Source organism: Oncorhynchus keta, chromosome 10 (genome assembly GCF_023373465.1).
Source record: "Oncorhynchus keta strain PuntledgeMale-10-30-2019 chromosome 10, Oket_V2, whole genome shotgun sequence".
Classification (NCBI taxonomy): Eukaryota; Metazoa; Chordata; class Actinopteri; order Salmoniformes; family Salmonidae; genus Oncorhynchus; species Oncorhynchus keta.
The window spans coordinates 69961935-69976498 of record NC_068430.1 but is presented as its reverse complement, the minus strand read 5'-3'; the positions used below and the strand labels follow the sequence as shown (position 1 = coordinate 69976498).

Sequence of the window (14564 nt, the reverse complement as noted above, 5' to 3'; positions counted from 1 at the left end):
ATTGTACTTTTGTACTTGAGAAAAAACATTTCATATCGAACGAAACTAAAACCATTGTCAAAATCTCCTTTGAATGTACTGGTATCACTTTATAAACATAAAGCTTTGTTCATCTTATTTAATCAAAGTGGAACGTGATGTTCACATTGTTGTCATAGACTCACTGAAGAAACAAACAGGTACACGATATTGTATACAGGAAATTGTTTATTTACAGAACAATGCAAATCTACAGTACATAGGCATTCTAAAAACTATAATGTAAACTTGTCTTAAAAATGCACATTATTTTTTCATGGTAGTTCAATTTTCCGCTAGCCAGCACCTCGTCTTAATAGGTGTGCGTTTCTTTTTCTTCTAGATAGTTCAATTTCAAACAACATTCTGAAATCAATCACGATACAATTTGAAAATCAGAAGGAAATCATGACACTAATAACATAACACATATTGACATGATTGGTATTTAATTATATTTTCAATTCAGCTTAAATTTCAGATTTTAAATGAACTATTTGACAATTGAGGAAACTACAATACTGTACTGTAGTAAAGATACATTCCCACATAAATAACTACTGGCAGAGTATCTTCATTTTGTGTAAGGTGCACAGCACTCCTTCACTGTGTATGATGTTTTGTTTTTGTTTGCCACTATTACAGACCAATTATAAAATAGCATCGACTGATTGTTGTTCCTGCAGCCAATCAAAAAAGGGCGAGATGACAAATGCACCAATCAGAAGTCATGATGGCCTAAACCAGTCAGGTCCAACAGTTCCTTTTTAACAAATGATTTTAAACTGTATTGAAGGTTATAGGCTACCACCATTTTAGAGTAGATCATGCATATCTATGATAAAATAAGCTAAAACTGTAGTTCTAAAAATGTTATCAAAACTGTTCAACTCATGATAACGTCATATTCATTATCCTTAGATTAAATATTTGACTATGATACAATAGAAGCTACGCGAATATAAAGATCACTTGGGGCGGGACTAAGTCTGATTAAAATAACTTCACAGAGGGCCACAGCATGAATACCGTATTGTCATACGTTTTGTTGAAAACACTAAGGCTATTTGCTAGCATGAACAAGAATAAAACAGTATCATAATTTCCTTACAAACAAACCGAAAAGCCATGCAGGTCAACTGATGAATATGGTAATGTAATAATACCTTATTAATGGGAGGCAATTTTATAAACAATACATAGACATACCAAACATTTGCATGAAATTCTAACAAAACAGACCTTCATATAGGTCCTCGCAGATTTCTATCGAATTATATAACAACGCCATTTGAGCAACCACAGTGAAAACCTTGTCTCTGTCTGGATATATAAACAAACACCATTTTAATAGCCCCTCCTTAATATGCTAAAACAAAAATGGCCACTCGCAGACTACACCAAATTTCAAAAAGAGAGAAACAAATCTCAAGAGTTGTGCTGAAGATGAAAGGCATGCTCATGAAACCTGAAGAAAGATACTAGCCTGGGAATCTCAACCGTTTCACAAATGTTCAAGTAAAACAACAGTGAAAGTAGTGTTTCAGTTTGGATTCCAGGCTAGAAGAAAGGAACCATTTCCAACAGAAAAATATAAATCCCAAACTGTTGTTAATAAGCTCCAAAAAATTACTTTTGATACCATAATTATAACATAAGAAGTCAAACTTGTATCTAAATCCATGCTTAACTTCAGGCAGTCACTCCCTAGTCCATTGGAAACTAAATTCAATATCTTGTCAAGATGTGTGTGATTGCATATAAAATATATCATGCCTTTGTCAAGATTCATTATTAAAAAAATGTGCTGTTCATCTTTTACCAAAAGTAAATATCATTAGCTCTCTCAAACATTACCATAGATATTGAATATATAAGTTCATTATATTAGACTGGTACAAAATGTTGCTTCATCCTTTTTATTTAGTGCAGGTCTGCCCAACCCTCTTCCTGGAGGTCTACCGTCCTGTGGGTTTTCAGTCCAACCCTAATTTAACACACCTGATTCTACTAATTAGCTGCTCAACAAGACCTTAACTAGCTGAATCAGATATGCTTAATTGGGGCGGCAGGGTAGCCTAGTGGTTAGAGCGTTGGACTAGTAACCGGAAGGTTGCGAGTTCAAATCCCCGAGCTGACAAGGTACAAATCTGTCGTTCTGCCCCTGAACAGGCAGTTAACCCACTGTTCCTCGGCCGTTATTGAAAATAAGAATTTGTTCTTAACTGACTTGCCTGGTTAAATAAAGGTCAAATAAAAAATAAAAATTAGGGTTGGACTGAACCTACAGGACAGTAGATCTACAGGAAGAGGGTTGGGCAGCACTGATTTAGTGCAAATAACTAATGGTATAAAAATCAAGCAGCAGTAGTTTTTTTTCAGAGGAAGCTTAAATTTGAAAAGCAAGTCCATTGAAATAAAGGTATACGGGCACTAGATTCAAGAAAAAAAAAGATTCAGTGAAAAATGAAATCTGCCTGAGACACTTTAGTGACATGGAGGCAAGGATTTGAGGAACAGAGTGCACAAAGTATCACATTTGAAAATGCATAATGTCAAGAATCTCCTTCATAACTCATTTCAAAAGAGGAAGCTATAAGAAATAAAACTTTTTTTTTCAGTCAGTGGAAAATGATTTGAAATAGAGTGAAATGGAGAGGTACTACTTCTACAATAAAAACACAAATTCAAACTGTTGCTACGGTGTGCCCGACTGAACACGACCCTATACAATGAAAAGGGGGTAAATTATATAACAAATATGATTAACATAGTCTGTAGCTTGAGAGCTACTGTCCCATCCTCGTCCAGAAGCCGATAGAGGGGTACACACCCTCGGAGATATCGCCCCTTCGTCCCCGATTGTCATCAATGGAGACGGGGCAAGGCAGCAGAGGCTCAGTCTTATTAGTCTGTGTGTGTGTGTGTGTGTGTGTGTGTGTGTGTGTGTGTGTGTGTGTGTGTGTGTGTGTGTGTGTGTGTGTGTGTGTGTGTGTGTGTGTGTGTGTGTGTGTGTGTGTGTGTGTGTATTTATGTATGTGTATGTATGTATGTGTATGTGTGTGTGCACGCGCGCCAGTCTATTTGTATATGTGTGTGTGGGTGTATCCATCCGGAAGTGTGTATATCTATTCATTGAGTGTGCCTTCGATATGTGGATATATGTTTATGTCCATCCGGAGTGGGTTAACCCCTAGAAGCCAGTGGAGTGGACACTGGGGATGGGGTAGAACTTGGAGATGCGACTCTGGGCTGAGGGGTTAAGGCACTCTGACTCTCCACTCATCTTAAAGAAGATCTCCTGCTCCTGAAGCTTCCTGGCAAACTCTTCCTCCAGAGCCTAAGAACAACAGACAAATGGTCGGCGAGCAGATCCCAAGCAAGAGATTACATAATACTCATTTGGAGGCTGCTTATATTTGTACTGTTTCACACATGTACCAGATACGCATTTGTTTTCATACACATCGCCCTGAGATTCACCCGGAGACACCCTCAGAGAGTGGGGTCACAGTCAGGGTCAGGCATTATCAGCGGAGCAGTTAGGGTTAAGTGTCTTGCTCAAGGGCACGTGGACAAGTGTTTCACCTTGTTCAGCTCTAGGAGTCAAACTAGCGGATTTCGGTTACTGGCCCAACACTCGAACCGTTAGGCTCCCTCCCACCCTACCTCCTACCATATGTTTCAACTACAAGTCTCTCCATCTCTGAAACAAAATATGTGCCAAATATTCAATAGAAAGAGAAATCATTTTCTGTGAAGGGTTAACTGGTGTGATGGTTACCTTCTTCCTGGGTCGTAGTTTCTCCCTCCACTCCTTCAGCTCCTGGCTGTGCTCCTCATCCAGCTCCTTCAGCTTCTGGGTCTCGTGCTCTATCAGGATGTGGCACTTCTCATTCTTGAAACACACAAATTGGGTGTTACACGCTGTACTGAATCACAGATGAATCAAAGTGTGTGTGTGTTTTCTATTGCACCTTATGCAATTACAGAATCCCTGATATCCATGTGCGCGTACTATACATGTTATAAGGGTACGGTATTGTTCCCTGGAGTACAAAAATATCAAAATAAACAATGATCTCACATGGTACTGTTTCGTACCTTTTAGGGTACATGTGCAGACAAAGAGTATAATGGTACATTTTTGTAACCCATATTATGAATATAAAAAGGTACAATCATCACACTCACAAAAGGGGTAATGTGAAGGTTAATTTCCTAGGTGACAAATGTATTTTGTTAACCCTCAATACCCACCATACAATGCTAACTTTCTGCCACCTAAAAAAAACTAACGGCTTTGACACAGAGGTGGTATCCCAAAAAGCCACATTTGTACCATAATTATTATCTTCATATTTCCCAGCATGCTCTACTGCAGGTTGATTTTTTAAAGAAATATTTTGAATATCTGTGTTTTTGCATGTACATTGATTGATTAATCATATGCTACACAAAGATAAATAACATAAATGTTTCTAAACGAATCCAATCAGTTAGTTTGATTTTCTCCTATTACTGAAATGGTTGTTCCAATTTAAATGACTTAGGTAGTCTCCTCAAAATGTTCTTGAAACCTGTTTGGGATAGGCGGCAGCATTTTCACTTTTGGATGAAATGCGTGCCCAGAGTAAACTGCCTCCCACTCAGTCCCAGATGCTAATATATGCATATTATTAGTAATATTGGATGGAAAACCCTCTGGAGTTTCTACAACTGTTTGAATGATGTCTGTGAGTATAACAGAACTCATATGGCAGGAAAAAACCTGAGAAAAATCCAACCAGGAAGTAGTTTGTAGTTTTTCGATGCTTGGCCAACCGAATACACAGTGTCTATGGGGTCAGGTTGCACTTCCCAAGGCTTCCACTAGATGTCAACTGTCTTTAGAAACTTGTTTCAGGCTTCTGCTATAAAGGAGGGGGGAATGGGAGCTGAATGAGTCAGTGGTCTGGCAGAGTGTCTCAGGCTCGTGACGCGCGGTCCCGACAGAGTTAGCTCTCGTTCCAGTGCTTTTCTACAGACAATGGAATTCTCCAGTTGGAACATTATTATTTTTATTATTATATATTTTTTGAATTTGACCCCTTTTTCTCCCCAATTTCGTGGTATCCAATTGTTTTTAGTAGCTACTCTCTTGTCTCATCGCTACAACCCCCGTACGGGCTCGGGAGAGACGAAGGTTGAAAGTCATGCGTCCTCCGATACACAACCCAACCAAGCCGCACTGCTTTTTAACACAGCACCATCCAATCCGGAAGCCAGCCGCACCAATGTGTTGGAGGAAACCCCGTGCACCCGGCAACCTTGGTTAGCGCGCACTGCGCCCGGCCCGCCACAGGAGTCGCTGGTGCGTGATGAGACAAGGATTTTCCCTATCGGCCAAACCCTCCCTAACCCGGACGATGCTAGGCCAATTGTGCGTCGACCCACGGACCTCCTGGTCGCGGCCGGTTACGACAGAGCCTGGGCGCAAACCCAGAGTCTCTGGTGGCACAACTGGCGCTGCAATACAGCGCCCTTAACCACTGCGCCACCCGGGAGGCATAGTTGCAAAATGATTGAAATTTAATGTTAAAAACATCCTAAAGATTGATTCCATACATCGTTTGCATGTTTCTACGACCTGTAACAGAAGTTTTTATCTGGACGTAGTGCTCGCGCCTCATGAAGATGGATTACTGGGCTGAACACGCTAACAACAAGTTGCAATTTGGACATAAATTATGGACTTTATGGAACAAATCAGTAATTTATTTTAGAACTGGGATTCCTGAGAGTGCATTCTGATGAAGATCATTATGAAAATAGATTATGCTTTTTCCGTAAAGTTTAAAACAAATCTGACACAGCGGTTGCATTAAGGAGAAGTCTGTCTTTAATTATGTGAATAAAACTTGTATCTTTTATCAATGTTTATCGAGTATTTCTGGGATTTGATGTGGCTATCTGCAAAATCACCGGATGTTTTGGAATCAAAACATTACTGCACGTAACGCGCCAATGTAAACTGAGATTTTTGGATATAAATATGCACATTATCGAACAAAACATACATGTATTGTGTAACATGATATCCTATAAGTGTCATCTGATGAAGATCATCAAAGGTTAGTGATTAATTTTATCTATATTTCTGCTTTTAGTGACTCTTATCTTTGGCTGTAAAAATGGCTGTGTTTTTGTGACATGGCTCTGACCTAACATAATCATATGTTGTGCTTTCGCTGTAAAGCTTTTTTGAAATCGGACACGATGGGTAGATGAACAAGAAGTGTATTTTTCATTTGCTGTATTGGAATTGTTAATGTGTGAATGTTACATATTTCAAAAAATATATATTTGAATTTCGCGCAGTCTTTTCAGCGGAATGTTGTCGAGAGGTTCCGCTAGTGGAACACCTGCGCTAGAAAGGTTAACTCTGGCAGTCATTGTGAATGCATGTTGCAGGTGAATAAAATTCCAACAGTTGGATATCGTAACTCTGGCTGGATTCCAATAGGAATTACAAATCACTTTGCAAACCAGCACAAAATGCTGGTAAATTTCCCAGGTTTCTAGAAATCACAGACGGAAGATTCTTGGAAACAGGATGGAATAAGGGGGAAATGCTTCAACCAGAATATCCCAAAATTCCCAGAATTTGGGGTATGTTTACAGAACTTTGCAAGCAGGCCTGACGTAGCCTATAAACCATGAGTTTCATGCCACTGTATTAGAGTAAAACTAGGCTTCAAAATAGCCTCATGAGATATGCAATGTATTGTCATAAAATGTTTAATGGTAATATATGCTTAGGTACTCACTTGTGACTGAAAATAAAATAATTTAACAACAACGGTTCTGTTACTAACAAATACAGTCAATGGTGGTAACTCTACAATTCAATCAAAAAGGCAAATTGGGAAATTGTATTGGAGGCTTGGCACAGCGGGGGAGTGGCTTTCAGATAGTTATTTTTGGCCACCCGTGAGTGGAAATATTGTACAAGTTTAAGTGGTCTATGTTAGAGGTCGTTTTTGCCACTTTCAAGGAACAAATGGCTTTGTCACTGTGATGGTACTATATAGTGTGAAGGCACAAAGCATGCTTTTGTACCTGTGGAGAAAGGTACTATCTGAGGTATGAACGTGGGTACAAATATGTACCCATAACTAAAAGTACAAAGGAGGACCTTACAGGGTACCATCCCAGTGACAAGAAGTTGTACCCCTTTAGGAACAAATCTACACCTTTATTTCTGAGAGTGTACCTGTAACTGCTGCAGCTCCCGGATGTTGGTGTCACACTGCAGTTGCAGGTCTCTCATCTGGTTCTCATGTTTCTGGTGCTGGTGGAGCCTCTCATTCTTCTGCCTCTTCTCCTCCTGGGCTGCAAACTGTCAAACACACAGAAACATCTCAGTTATTCAACTCCCACGAGTATTAAAATAGGCCCAATTACAGTTGGAACTTGATACATGCTTAATTTGCACTGGGAGTCTCAAGCTTGACCTAACATTGCCTAAAGTACTGTAAATCCTTCAGTGCCTGGGAAAGTCCCTTTGACTTGGATCAACAAGCTCTGAGACTTCACCTCTTTCTCCACTGAAAGCAATGTCTATAATCCCTCATTAGCTGGCAGCATTGGCGCAAAACTGAAAGCGCGAACCACCGCATTTAACCATGGCAAGGTGACTGGGAATATGGTCAAATAGAAACAGTGTAATTATTCCCTCCATAAGGCAAACAAACAAGCAAAACATCAGTACAGAGACAAAGTGGAGTCGCAATTCAACGGCTCAGACACGAGAAGCATGCGCAGACCAGCTGGCTGGAGTGTTTACAGACATATTCAATCTCTCACAATGCCAGTCTGCTGTCCCCACTTGCTTCAAGATGTCCACCATTGTCCCTGTACCCAAGAAAGAAAAGATAACTGAAATAAATGACTATCGCCCCCCCCATAGCACTCACTTCTGTCATCATGAAGTCCTTTGAGAGGCTAGTTAAGGATCATATCACCCTTACCTTACCTGACACACTAGACCCACTTCTATTTGCATACCACCCCAATAGATCCACAGATGATGCAATCGCCATCGAAACAGCACACTGCCCTATCCCATCTGGACAAGAGGAAAGCCAATGTAAGAATGTTGTTCATTGACTATACCTCGGCCTTCAACACTGTAGTACCCTCCAAGCTCATCATCAAGCCTGGGGCCCTGGGTCTGAATCCTGCCCTGTGCAACTGGGTCCTGGACTTCTTCACGGGCTGCCCCCAGGTGGTAAAGGTAGGAAAAAAACACAGGGGCGTGCTCAGCCCCCTCCTGTACTCCTTCACCCATGACTGCGTGGCCACGCACACCTCCAACTCAATCATCAAGTTTGCAGATGACAACAGTAGTACGCCTGATTACCAACAATGACAAGGAAGCCTACAGAGTGGAGGTGAGGGCCCTGGTGGAGTGGTGCCGGGAAAATAACCTCTCCCTAAACGCCAACAAAACAAAGGAGCTGATCATTGACTTCAGGAAACAGCAGAGGAAACACAGTCCTATCCACAGACAGAACCGCAGTGGAGATGGTGGAAAGATTCAAGTTCCTCGACGTAAACATCACTGACAATCTAAAATGGTCCACCCACACAGACAGTGTGGTGAAGAAGGCGCAACAGAGCCTCTTCAAACAGAAAAAAATTAGCTTGGCCCCTAAGACCCTCACAAACATTTACAGATAAACAATCGAGAGCATCCTGTCGGGCTGTATCACCACCTGGTACGGAAACTGCACCGCCCGCAACCGCAGGGCTCTCCAGAGGGTGGTACGGTCTGCCCAACACATCACCAGGGGCAAAGGAGGTCACAGGAAGGCCAAAGGTCACAGGAAGGCCAAAAAGATCATCAAGGACATCAACCACCCGAGCCACGGCCTGTTCACCCCGCTATCGTTCAGAAGGCGAGGTTAGTACAGGTGCATCAAAGCTGGGACCGAGAGACTGAAAAACAGCTTCTATCTCAAGGCCATCAGACTGTTAAACAGCCATCACTTGCTGGCTACCACCTGGTTACTCAACCCGGCATCAAAGAGGCTGCTGCCCAATATACATAGACATGGAATCACTGGCCACTTTAATAATGGAACACTAGTCACTTTAATAATGTTTACATACTGCTTCACTCATCTCATATGTATACAGTGTATTCTATGCTCCTGTATTTAGTCAATGACACTCCAACATTGCTCATCCTAATTCCATTCTTTTACTTTTAGATTGTGTGTATTGTTGTGAACTGTCAGATACTACTGCTCTGTTGGAACACAAGCATTCCACAGCACCCGCAATAACATCTGCTAAATATGTGTATGTGATCAATAACATCTGCTAAATATGTGTATGTGTCCAATAAAATTTGATTTGATTATACTTTGAAAATAACATCTAAATACATAGGTTTCCATTCTCAGTTATGTGTTCTTTGACCTTTATCTCTCACCTGTTTGACCTTCTCCCTCTCCTGCTCGGGTGTGATGGGGCCTCCAGTGATTCGGAGGCTCTTCTTGAACATGGCCATGCGCGTCTTGGCCTCGCTGCGCTGGATCTTGGGTAAGCGGGCCCTCTCCTGTGTCTGCCTGTTCTTCATCTCCTCAATGAGACGCTGGTTGTAGCGCTGCATCTGCTCCATCTCCTACAGAGAGAAAGAGAGAGAGATAGAGAGAGAGGGAGGGATCAAGAGAGAGGGAGGGAGAGAGGTTTGAAGTGAGAGAAAGCGAGAGCGAGAGGGAGGGGGCGAGAGGGAGGGAGGGAAAGAGAGAGGGAGGGAAAGAGGGCGAGGGAGGGAAAGAGAGAGGGAGGGAAAGAGAGAGGGAGGGAAAGAGAGAGGGAGGGAACGAGGGCGAGAGGGAACGAGAGAGAGAGAGGAAGAGAGGGAGGGAGTGAGGGAGAGAGGGAGGGAGTGAGGCGGAGAGGGATGGAGTGAGGGGGAGAGGGAGGGAGTGAGGGAGGGAGTGAGAGAGAGAAAGGGAGAGAGGGAAAGAGAGGGAGGGAAAGAGGAGGAGGGATGGAAAGAGAGAGGGAAGGAAGGAAAGAAGGAGGGAGGGAGGGAGAGAAAGAGGGAGGGAGGAAGAGAGGGAGAGAAAGAGGGAGGGAGGAAGAGAGGGAGGGCGAGAGGAAGAGAGGTGGTGGGGGGCAGAAACACATCATTAGCTTCCATAGAAATGAGATATTTGAGATATTAGACTAGTTGTCAAAGTGTTAGCCATTTAGATGTCTTGTCAACATTACTCAGTCCGCATTTGGCAAAACAATGACACATCATTGTTGAATGCAGAAACAGATATACCCAGGCATATTTCCAATTTGATTTAAGATGTCATGAGTCAAAACTTGTAGTCATTCAGTATTATGCCTCACTCTATCCCCCAACCTGTTCAGGTATTTTGCTCCTAGTGGTTCTGTTCAGGACTAGGCTTATGAGATCTGATCCTGAATCAGCTGGTTGTCTGTCTATTTGGAAGCCTTACTTTACCTTCTCGTGTCTCTTGAGCAGCTGGTGTCTCTGCATGAAGTACTGGTCTTTCAGCTGTTGTTTAAACAACTGGTGTTTCTCCTGTAGGTGACGCTCTTCCAGCTCCCACATTGCTGCTTCCCGTGCTGCCAGGACCAAAACACACAAACTCAGTACAAGGGAACACTTCATTACACAGAGGTTTAGCATATTATTATTAGATACAATACCCCACCATTGTAAATCAGATCTTTCATCTGTATTTCTTTATATTTGAGGTTGACGAATCGTGGCACCCAAAAAACATGTCACTAGATTTGACTAATTGGTTAGCTTGGAATGTGTTTGTGAGACACTTCCTTCAGAAGTTAATTTTCTTTCCCTTTCTAACATGGTTCATACCATTCAAATCAGCAAGTCATCAAGGCCTACAGCTTGTGAACATTTCTGTGGAGCTATTTCTGTAAGCTGATGTGTATGTGATGACTGGAATCTGACCAGGCAGGGTTAGTAGGCTGCTAACCAGTTCAGTTCATGTTAGGTTCTCAGCATTAATAGGTATTATAAACTGGGTGGTTCGAACCCTAAATGCTGATTGGCTGAAAGCTGTGGTATATCAGACAGTATACTACTGGTATGACAAAACATGTATTTTTACTGTCCTAATTACATTGGCAAACAAGTTTATAATAGCAATACGGCAGCTCAGGGTTTGTGGTATATGGCCAATATACCATGGCTAAGGGTTGTATCCAGGCACTCCGTGTTGCGTCGTGCTAATATTGGCCATATACCACACCCTCCTGATTGCTCAATTAGAGTCAAGGCCTGATGGGGCCGTCGGTTGAACTCTGTAGAGCTTCTGTTTTAAGTTATATTCAGTGTCAGTGTGTGTTTGCGGTTTCCATCTCACACACAAACAGTAAGGTTTACTATATTTCTTTTAAGTATGCTGGTGATAGCGGCTAGGGTAGACTGTTTCTATGTAGTGACTATGACCTTTATAAAGGTTGTGTATCCATCCTACTGCAATGTGCATCTGTGCTACTTCTATCTCACACAGAGCTATGCATCTTCTGTTTGTGGTTAAGGCCGGTTTCTCCCCTCTGAAAGGTGCTATGACTGAGTACCTAACTATAGTCTATGTGTCACGCCGAGAGATGCATCTTCACCTCTGAGGAGCTGTTGTTTGTGGTTAAGACAGTCTCTCTCGATGGTGGCCAACTCGTGTTTGTGTTGCTGGATGATCTTCTTCAGGGCACAGTCCAGCTCCTGCTGCTGTTTCTGCAGGAACTCCTGCTCCTGAGGAAGAAGAGGGAAAGACAGCTGGATAAGTGAAGAATCTCTATATGCCCCTCAAACGCAACTCTGGACCTCTAAGCCAGTTCCACTGCATATATTCATTGTTCCCCTCTAATTGAGGACTTAGTTAGACCTGGGACACCAGGTGTTTGCAATTCATTATCAGGTAGAACAGAAAACCAGCAGGCTCCTGAACTCTTAGGGGCAGAGGTGAGTACCTCTGCTATACACTGTGTGATCCAGACAGAAGGAGAAAGAGAGTGATATTAGTCAAATGAAAAGGCCATTAGCAGGCCAACTGAGACCAAATTCACAGAACCAAAACACACCGGGAGTCACAGAACATTGTGTCATATCTTAGTTCGTCGATGAGTTGTTACACTTACTCAGATTGCCAATACAGTGTCGCTTGAGGAAATGAAGAAACACCAGGAGAGAACTGTGTCGGTACAGTTTAAGAGATGAACAGAAGAGAGATTGAAACCAACCGTAAAAGCACGGCAAACAAAAACCACAGGCTGAAGATACCAAACAACACGTGTCTGTCCGTCAATTTGGAATGGCTGTCTTCACCTCACCTCAACTGCTCTCGTTCCCCCAGTCGACTCCAACAGCACGAGAGGGAGAGTCACCGTAGAGTATTGAGGCTGGCAGACAGCTCTAGCTTGTTGATGTTACACACCCCCCCCATCAGGACAGACGTGAAATCTGACCAACCCTACTGTATGGGGTCTGGACTATGGGGATAAGTATGGCTTGAGTTAAATGGACCACACTGTGGAGGCTGGCAACAACGTGGCGACAGGAAGTAGACTGGGTCATCGAAAACGTAGAGCACCGGACGTCGACTGGCGGACTTGATTCGTTTTATGGGCAATGCACTGGGAATGTTGTTTTTTCATTGCTAAGTTCCAGGTTGATTGAAATGCTAAGTTTCGGGTTGATGCCATTTCCTCTATAGAAATGTGTCGGTCAAATCCCACAACAGAACACTGCTGCATTCCCTTTAAACCAGCCCTCCACATGTTGATCAGTCCAGGTTTTAAGGAAAGGAGAAGGCCCACAAAGCATTGCGCGCGCACACACACACACACACACACACACACACACACACACACACACACACACACACACACACACACACACACACACACACACACACACACACACACACACACACACACACACACACACACACACACACACACACACACAGATATAAACACCGCCATCTCAAAGTCAGTGAGTGAATCTACTGCCATGTGAGAGAGCAGGAAGAGAACACATTTCAAACCAAGGGGGGGCATCTTACAACTTACATCCTGCATGGGGGCGTTGAAGAGAGTGCAGGAGGACAACTGAAAAGATAGAATCATACCCTGGGCCACTCCCTGTCAATCACAACAGATTAGACCTGTACTCTACTAAATCATAATGTAGCCTGAATGCCAGTCTGTTTGTTGCATTACTGCCAACACTCGTTATCATGTATGACCGTAAGGGGAAAGGAGTTGGCAATGGTGCACAAGCAGACTGGCACTCGGGCTCCATACAGCACATTGTAGACCACAACAGACTATACTCTACTAATCATCAGCCACTCATCCATAAACATTGCTGGCTAAGTTAACCATTACACCGACACACTGTTACACCCCCGTAATATACAGGCAATTCCACTGTGATTCACAGGTGGGTGGATTGTTAGAAAACACATCAATAGTGTTGGACTATACTGTAACTTGTGCTGGAAGATACTGTAAGCCTACTTGATGAATGTTTTGAATTAAATTATCCACTGTAGAATAATACATACACAAACTCTATTTTTGACCAAAAACAAACCACACAAAAGACATGTTTTGGAGAAAAAAAGAAAGAAGAGTAGCCCAAAAATTCCCAAAGGGGCTAAATGGCAGTGGTCTTGAAAGCAGCCAACAGAAGAATAGTAGACTGACATTGAAGGGACAGTCCATGTCAGAAAGCCACACCAACAGTTTCCCCACAGCAAACTACCTCTTCACGTGGAGTTGTGATTACATCCCCTTTTCTCTCGTTTCACGATAGCGTTCCTCCTGTGCCTGGGCGTGAGTCGTATTTCCTGTTTGAACTATGGCACGAGGCAGCCCACAAACAAACACACCACAAGGACAGCAGAAACAACACAGACACAACGACAAGGCTTTGATATGGATTTGTTTTTCAACTCATTCGCCAAAGTCTATGAGAAGTCGCCTGACGCCAGATTTGTATGTATGCGCTGCATAAGCCAACATCTCGGACTATAGCCCCGTCAGAATCATTTGGATTCGGCACAGGTTATATAGACCCTATGAGAGAGATCTACTGCAACCACAGGTGTGTCAGTAAAACGCTAGCTTCTATAAATAGGCATTGGATTGTTGTGTTGATTGGGCTATCCTCTTACGATGGCACACTATGGGATTAATACTGAGGACGAACTGGGGTGCACATGGATAAACATCTAAACATTCACATGACTGTCAATGCTAAACATTGTACGGAAAACCCTTCCAAACAAGATTGAGAATATATCATCTTTGTCAGCTGGACTTAATTATCCTGTGAAATGTAAGATATTGAAAATAAGACGAGTTCTTACAATTTCTTGTGGCATGATGTCCCCAATACATGCATATTAAAACCACTTTTAGTGATCCAGTTCAACAGTACATCATGCATATTAAAACCACTTTTAGTGATCCAGTTCAACAGTACATCATGCATATTA

The 14564-nt window shown here is 42.6% G+C and overlaps 1 protein-coding gene across 1 annotated transcript in view; it reads right to left on the bottom strand.

The window, feature by feature from the left end:
- Positions 1-189: 189 nt before the first annotated feature.
- The window catches only part of slkb (STE20-like kinase b), a 39555-nt gene continuing 25180 nt past the window's right edge, over positions 190-14564 (bottom strand). Inside the window, exons 13-18 of the mRNA XM_035779252.2 lie at positions 11683-11812; positions 10532-10656; positions 9500-9691; positions 7274-7399; positions 3803-3916; positions 190-3358 (exon numbers count right to left, since the gene is read on the bottom strand). Of these exons, the coding sequence (XP_035635145.2) occupies positions 3212-3358; positions 3803-3916; positions 7274-7399; positions 9500-9691; positions 10532-10656; positions 11683-11812 (834 nt within the window). The 3' untranslated portion in view covers positions 190-3211. The remainder of the gene's footprint in view (positions 3359-3802; positions 3917-7273; positions 7400-9499; positions 9692-10531; positions 10657-11682; positions 11813-14564) is intronic.